The sequence below is a fragment of the Penaeus chinensis genome, chromosome 4 (genome assembly GCF_019202785.1).
Source record: "Penaeus chinensis breed Huanghai No. 1 chromosome 4, ASM1920278v2, whole genome shotgun sequence".
Lineage (NCBI taxonomy): Eukaryota > Metazoa > Arthropoda > Malacostraca > Decapoda > Penaeidae > Penaeus > Penaeus chinensis.
In genome coordinates, this window is record NC_061822.1 from 27,954,004 (window position 1) to 27,961,503 (window position 7,500).

General features: G+C 40.7%; 3 protein-coding genes across 3 annotated transcripts in view; 1 reads left to right on the plus strand and 2 right to left on the minus strand.

The window, feature by feature from the left end:
• LOC125025086 (sesquipedalian-1-like) overlaps window positions 1–67 on the minus strand; it is a 15,004-nt gene extending 14,937 nt beyond the window's left edge. The window contains exon 1 of the mRNA XM_047612993.1: window positions 1–67. This exon is cut by the window's left edge and continues 146 nt beyond it. The gene's annotated coding sequence lies outside the window, so the exon portion shown is untranslated.
• A 394-nt stretch (window positions 68–461) lies between these two features.
• Window positions 462–3,362, plus strand: LOC125024994. Its single transcript, XM_047612817.1, has 2 exons — window positions 462–731; window positions 3,128–3,362. The coding sequence occupies exons 1-2, from the start codon at window positions 536–538 to the stop codon at window positions 3,286–3,288; spliced, it is 357 nt and encodes a 118-aa protein (XP_047468773.1). The 5' UTR covers window positions 462–535; the 3' UTR covers window positions 3,289–3,362.
• A 734-nt stretch (window positions 3,363–4,096) lies between these two features.
• LOC125024993 (proteoglycan 4-like) overlaps window positions 4,097–7,500 on the minus strand; it is a gene marked incomplete in the record, with an annotated part of 47,809 nt that continues 44,405 nt past the window's right edge. The window contains 1 exon segment of the mRNA XM_047612816.1: window positions 4,097–6,931. Within this exon segment, the coding sequence (XP_047468772.1) occupies window positions 5,661–6,931 (1,271 nt within the window).

Consider the following 7,500-nt stretch of genomic DNA (forward strand, 5'->3'; position numbering starts at 1 on the left):
TTGTTTTATGTTTCAATTCATCTCCCAAGTGGCGTATCTCCACAACATCTCTGAAACTGCCGAGATTTCTGACATCTGAATGTTTTATTATATACGGGTTAGGTTCCGGTATTTTGTTCATAATATTTTAAATTGTGCTCTGATATTATAATTGGGATTCGGTTTTACCTTTCATAATACTGGAAATTGATTTATTAATTATATTATTTTCGTAAACATTGTTGTTGATAGTTTTCAAGATTTAAAAAACGTCAATTTGATACTTGGATATAAGGTCTTTGGGCCAAGGCCATTAATTTAACTGCGGTTTTCTCTAATACTCTAAATACTATAAAATATTTCTGGGACATAGATGAGAACACAATCGGTATATATAATAAATATTATTATTTCTCGATATCTAATATAGAAATAGAGAAAAACAAAGGAAATGAACCCAAAATAAGGTAAATCCCCCACGGTGAGAACAACCCTCAGCCACAACACACCTCCAGCTAAAACATCGCGTCAGTCTCAAGAGGGAGAATTTCACGCCATGGCCTCCCTGCTCGCGGCGACTCGGATTCCTTCGGTGTTGGGGGCAGTGGGAGGATGTCTCAGTGCCTGTCGTACACTTTTCACACGACCTCAGTTCCCTGGTAGTGCCCCCCTCACGCCCATACCGGCGCCCGTGTTCGGCGTGGGCGGAGGCGCTGGGAGTACCTTGCTGGCGCCCTGTCTCGGCCTCCTAGGTAATGGTCCTTCCGTTTCGTGGGTTTAGTGTCTTAGATTTAGAGTTTGAGGTCCATTTGTTCTGTCGTTTCCGTGTATGATTTGCCTTGATAGTGAAGCATGTATGAAAGTTAACTGATACCTTGTTTTTTTTCTTGAGTCTTTCAAGAAGCACTGACGTGTCTAGTCGTACTTAAAAGGGTTAATGTTACCGAGGGCGACGCACAGAGACAAGGGGGAAATGGACATCGCCATCTTGTAGAGCATAAGAAATACAAGTCACAATTAACACAGGTAAAGCAGGTAAAGCAGTTGCTGCCTTATATTTACCACAGAATGAAAAAGATATCTGCTGCAAGTCACTGCTCAGAGATTAAGTCCACAAAATCCTCACACAGACAGAGTTCTTACTGTTGCGTTTTCTATAAGTTGGCATGAAGTGCTAATAAAGGGGGTTTAGGGGGGGGGGGGCTTGTCTCCCTGTAGAGGGAATAAATGGAAGGTAGGAAAGGTTAGGTTTGGGTTTTGGAGTTTGCATGATACCCCTGTATTTAGGTTTGTGCAAATAAACATTTCAATTGAGGAAATATATACAAAATCTGGTTGTGGGAGAGTCTCTGGAGGTTGCATTGCTCTCGTTAACAAATCCCAAACTAGGACCAGTGAGAGCTAAAGCTGATTATTTTTCTAGAACACGTTTGCACCTTAAAACCCATCAAGTTTGGATATTACTGATATATAGTGTACATTTAGTGTTTAGTCGGCCTTATGCACCAATAGCAACTATACAAGAGGGAGGACAGGAGGTATTATCAGGAATTGTGGTATTAGATTTTGTAGTGTGGCCATTGTTAAGGCAATGCATTTCTTAAACTCTCAACATGAAGTGCTAAATCTCCATTGCCTCTACACAGCAAGATAAGAGTTTGGTCAGGTTGGACTGATGGGCCTCATGCTTGACGTCAACCAAGCTGGAGGGTTTGGAGGCTCATAATATGCTTATTTATTAATTCCATCTACTATACTGGCTCTAATTGGTTAGTAGACATTGAGAGGAGATCATTAATGCCAAATTTCGTAGGTTTTAAGATATGGACATGTTCTAGAAAATTACTGTAAATTTTTTGTTGTTCTGATCAACCCTTTATGGGCAACATATACCTTTCTAGGCCCTTCCAAGATCATGGTTTAGTTTTTTTATTTACATGACTCTGACCAAGGTCTCAAATCATTTTTCTGTTCAGTTATTGCAATTTCAAGACTAATTAGTCATGTTGGTTACTGATCCATATTAAGATCATTGTCATTTTCAGAATGAATTAGTCATTACTAAAAGAAAAAAACAAAAACAAAAAAAAAACCTCCAAGCTTTACATATGTACTATGGCCAACAGTTAACCCATTGGTTCTGAGTAGGTGTTCTGTCCAGTGTAGTTTTTTTTTTGTGAATTTTGTTTACACATAAATGTCCCCGTAAGCCTCTAGTCACTAAAGAGTCATTTAGTATGCCTATCTGACCTTGCCTAACCCACTGAATCCAGGTGCCTCACTGCCCACATGTGGCCCAAAATCTGGGCACTAGGCTTACCTGAATGTTGATTCTACTGGGTACCTGGATTGTAGACCCAACCCATATGAACACTTACGTGTAGTGAATCCATCAGTTACAACAAAGAGAGTTCTAAATTTACTTTGTCCAGTTAAGGGTCATTTGAAATTTATCTGCCTAGTTGGTCATGTTGGGCAGTACAGGATGGCAATTGAAACAGGTCTTTTCTTACAATTGGCTAAGTTGTATCCAAATCTACACAAAACTTGCTGTAGCTTTAGTACTCTGGCAAGACAAAAATTAGATTGGTTCTTATTATAGCATAAAGTTTGTGGGTAGACTTTATCTTAACGAAATATATATGTTAGAGACTGATTGGCATTTGCTGGAAAACAGATTAGTGCAGAGAGCAGTGTAGTTGTGCAAGTTTAGCAAGTATATTAGAGAGATTAAGAACTATGACAGACTCACTCTGTTCCTCTCTCTATCTCTCCTTCTCCCTTTCTTTCCTTTTCCTGCTCTCTGCATCTCTCTCTCCACCTTTTTTCCTTCTCTTTCTTACCTCTGCCTCTCTCTGCAGTACCTGTATCTCTTTGCCTCTCTTGTGTTTCTGCCTCTCTCAAAGGTACCTGTGTCTCTCTGCTACTCTTTACAGTAGGCCTACCTGTGTTTGTCTTTCTTTACATCACTTGTCTTTCTTTTGCTCTCTTTATGGGATCTTTGACTATGCCTGTCTTTACAGTATTTGTATCTCCCCCTCCTTCCCTCCCTCCCTAAAAGCAGTATTTCCAAATGCTACATTTCACTCTCTGAGGGTTGTGGTGGGTATGCTACCCTTGAATACCAAACTCTATATTCTTTCCCCAGGAGCTGTAAGTGGGCGCACAAATGTTAGAAACCACTTCCCCCGTCCCAGCGAAGTCAAGCGTGTCAAGCGACATGGATGGAAGACCCGCATGTCTACTCTGTCTGGGCGAAAAGTATTAATGAGAAGGATCTTGAAGGGAAGACATGTGTATAGCCACTGAGGTGTTGCCGTTTTCTGCTGCATATTGCTTGTACATTATTTTTTATGAATGTAAATATATGTTGTAATTAGAAAGGGTTGTCTTTTTAAAAACCTCATGTTGATAAAGTGTAGGTAGCAATACTCGGAATACTTAAAATTTTGGGGTTCATAGATTTCCCTGATGATTTTGGCTGAATTATATATTCTTTATTGATAGACTTGGTATGAAAATGACAGTCCTTTATTAATGTAAAGAAGAATAACCATTCAGAATATTTAGTGTTAATTTTAAATGTAAAAGGGAATAACCCTCCATGATTTCTGGTGTTGATTAATGTGTCAGTAATAATTCTTTTCCTTTATTTGAATTATTGAATGAAAAAAACAGATTTAATAATGTATTTACGTCCCAGAGACTTGACATCAAAATAGGAAAATGAAACAAGATGTAGATACTTGTTTACTGAGACATCTTTTTGAAGAATCCACATATCCAATAGAAAAAACAAAAAACAAAAAGACAAAAGTATAATTTTTAAAAGCTGATTATATGGTAATGAACATTGAGACTTTACAAGTTATTTTTAAGTTGCAAGTGTTGATGCTAATACAAAGGAAATCTAAACTAGAAGAGCTGTGTCCTGCACACCTTTTATGGTAACAGTTTACTAACATGAACAAGAACATACACGCACACATTTTACAAAAATACACACAAATGCATATGTGTGTATGCTGTATGTGTAATTAAAATTACAGTGGACATTCACCATACATTTATACATTCATGTTTATGTGAGGGTGTGTGTCATGTGCGTGTGTGTATGTATATGTATATATTATTGTGTGTGCATGTGTTGCTATGTGATACAGATGCACATCCATCCACCCACATACGTACACATGTACACACACTGAATTTTATTGACAGATGAATAAAAAAAAAAACCTTATCTATACATCTACTTATACTTTTCGGTTGTATGTTTCATCTAACGTCACATTTTCATAATTATAACATCAAAATCCTACATGAGGTATGTAATCACACTTAAAACACTGCCCATTGAGAAGTAATACCTTCTCCATTCCGTGTGTGGGAAAATCTCTACATAATTACCATGTCATTGATACCTTTACACATACACCAAATATTTATCCAACTCTGGCCTTGTATGAAAGAAATTGGAGCATTGGACAAAATTACACTTTAAAAAAAAAAAAGGCCCATCACTGGTAATTAGTTGACTCAAATCCTGTTTATTTCTAGACCGGCTTTTGGCACTGGGATATTTTAGGATTCCATTATCCATAGACTTGTATCTCAAGCTTTACTTTGTGTGGAAAAAATAACTGGGTGTTCAGTAATATATATAAATGCATTGTTCCAGGTACTCATTGTACTGGGAATGAGAATTACATTTGCTCACTTCCTGTAATGATAATAGTATGGTTTATGGTATATTTTGTTGATACTAATCCTTGGTAGCGTGTCATTTGTTACTGACTGTTACTGCTGCTTAATTATGAAATAGGCATTACAAATTCACCTATTTTAGTAAGCGTTGTCGAATACATATATAGCGTTACACCTAATTCAGTAACTAGTAAGTAAAACTAGCAAAAGCATGTTAATTAACAAGAACAAAAAGCGCCAGGTTTTCCATATCAGGATTTCTTTTTTTGTAGATTCTTAACGTCACATGCCTCTCCTTATCTTTACATAAATCAGTAATAAATTATTTCTGGTCTTCTGCTACGGATATTGCATTTGCTATCTCGTGTGCTTTACACAAGGAAGCCTTTTAATATTTACAGTAATGAAGTATTTTGCTTTATTTTTTCCTTAAATGCAAATACTTATATGCTTTTAGTCATGCTACCATCTAATTATATCTAAAATGCTGAAGTATAGCTATTCTGTTCAGGATGTGTGCCTAACAAAAACCGATAAATCACAAATGTATTGCCTTCCACGTTTTCTTTGATGGCAGACCGCGCGTTCTCAATTATCTTTTTTAGACAGACTGCAATTTTCTAATGGTATTACGTGTTATTAAAGACGATAACTAAATAAATATTCTTAGGAAGTCGGGAATTATGTATTTTTTGGTTGTTTAATGTAAAATGCAAAAAGTCAAACTTCAGGCCTAATCCATGCCGGAATAAGACTTTTGTTATTTTAGTTTTTAGTTATCTCTTTTTTTTTTCTTTCTTTTATAAGGTTGAAAGTTATTTTTTAATGCAAATATGAACTCATCTCCATCTATAATTGTCAGTGTTTTTTTTTTCGTAAACCTTTAATACTTACAAAAATACCCCCTCCCTTCTGCCATTTCCCGTTTCAGCTTATGTTGCTTATCCTCTTTCCGCCAATGACTGCATCCATCTCTATCTGATGAGGACGCAGGGCGTGCACTGGCCAGGTTTCAGGAAAGCTGGGTGACACCTGGGGCATTCGGGATTAAGCTTAAGCGCCGCAAACTCCTCATTGGGATCAGCAGGGAACACCATAGTCATGTGGTCGTGGTGGTGGTCGTGTGTGTGGTGATTATGCGACTCGCCCAGGCTGTTCTCGCTCACGATGGACAGGTCCTCCGCCGGCAAAGTGAGGCCCTCGGATGGGATGAAGAAGTCCCGGTTGCCGCGAGCCGAAGAGAAGTGCATGGCTTCCACGGGGACGCTGGAGACCGGAGTGTGTAAGGGCCGGAGGAGACCCATGCGCGAGGCTAACGGCGTCGGCGCCTCCTGCTTCATCCTAGGAGGAGGCTGGGGGTTCAGTCTCTGGCCGCGCGGGGGAGGCACCGTCCCGAAGGCGAAGCGGACCGGGAAAACGGGAGGAGGTTCTAAGAAGACACTCGGAGGAATGGCGGGCGCTCCTAATGCAGGGGACTGGGGGATTACCGACGCTCCTATTTTGGGAGGAGTGAAGGAGACTGAGGATTCTCTTCCTCGGGGCCTGAGGGTGACATCCGAGTCTCTTATCGGGGGCTGGAAATGAGTGCTAGGTACCTGAAATCCTCCTGAGGCGGTGGAGTTCAGGGAGACCGCAAAATCATCCTGTGGCCGAGCCCGCTGGTCGAGGGGGGTGGCGGTGGCGAGCAGAGGTTTCAGCATCGGCGGCGGAACCAGGTCGGTCGAGATGGTCCTGTTCTTCGGCCGAGCAACCAGCGGCCGGAAAACGATGTCCTGCAATTCTATGGGATCGACGGACGAGTCTTCCTCTCTGTTGCTGGTGAAGCTAAACTTGCTGACGGGGTCGCGCGCCACGAAGGCAGGGACCATCGGGGAGGAGGGCGCCGTCAGCGTCGTCTGGAGGAAGGGGATGTCGACGCGGGAATCGAGCTTCGTCGGCAGCCGAGGGCCCTTGAAGATATCCGACGCTGGTGAAGGCCTCGAGGTCGTCGTGGGGCTCTGAGGAGGGGGGGCATCGGTAGGAGTTTGACTCGTGGAAGGTGTGGGTCTTGGCGACGTCCGCTGCTGATTCGAGCTGACGGTGGCCGGGAATGTCGGTTTCGTGGGAGGTGTCCCGGGGGCTTTGGAAACGACTGCCGCAGGTGCGGACTTCGACTCCTTCCCCGGAGAGTCCTTCTCGGGAGACCCTTCACCGCCGTCGTGGATCACGTTGGCTCCGGCGCCCTGGCCTTCCTTCTTGTCTGGAACTGAGAACGAAAAAAACATAAAAATCAACATCATTGTTTTGAATGAAGTCTTAAATCCCTCCCGCCAAAGTTAGATCTCGGCGAAATGTAAAGGTAATATGCGATGTCTACTTTATCTGAACTTTTGAAATTAGCCATGTTAATCGCTCATTGACAACTAAAAAACTAAATCCCTTTCCAATTACACAAAACACGCCCAGAGCCTTAGAAAAATAAGCCTACAATAAGAGGGGCTCAGAAAAGTGTCCGGACATATACTTTACATATCATCTATCCTACAGAAAAAAAACAAAAAACAAAAAACAACAGCTCAAGTATGATTTCATATTTGCAAACTGCGGCGCTATTAAAAGTATATTTCAATTTTACTGTAAAAAAAACCCACAAAAAACAAAAAATACTACAAAAGGGTATTAATTCCCCTTAAGAAATTCAAATTGTCGAATTCATAGTTGATATTAAACAGTTTACCACTGACTCTTTTAAGTTACAATGCAGTGGAAAGATCTACAAGCCTAAATAAATCTCTCACCATACGTACCCTTCTGTTCTAAAATCCTAAACTACGC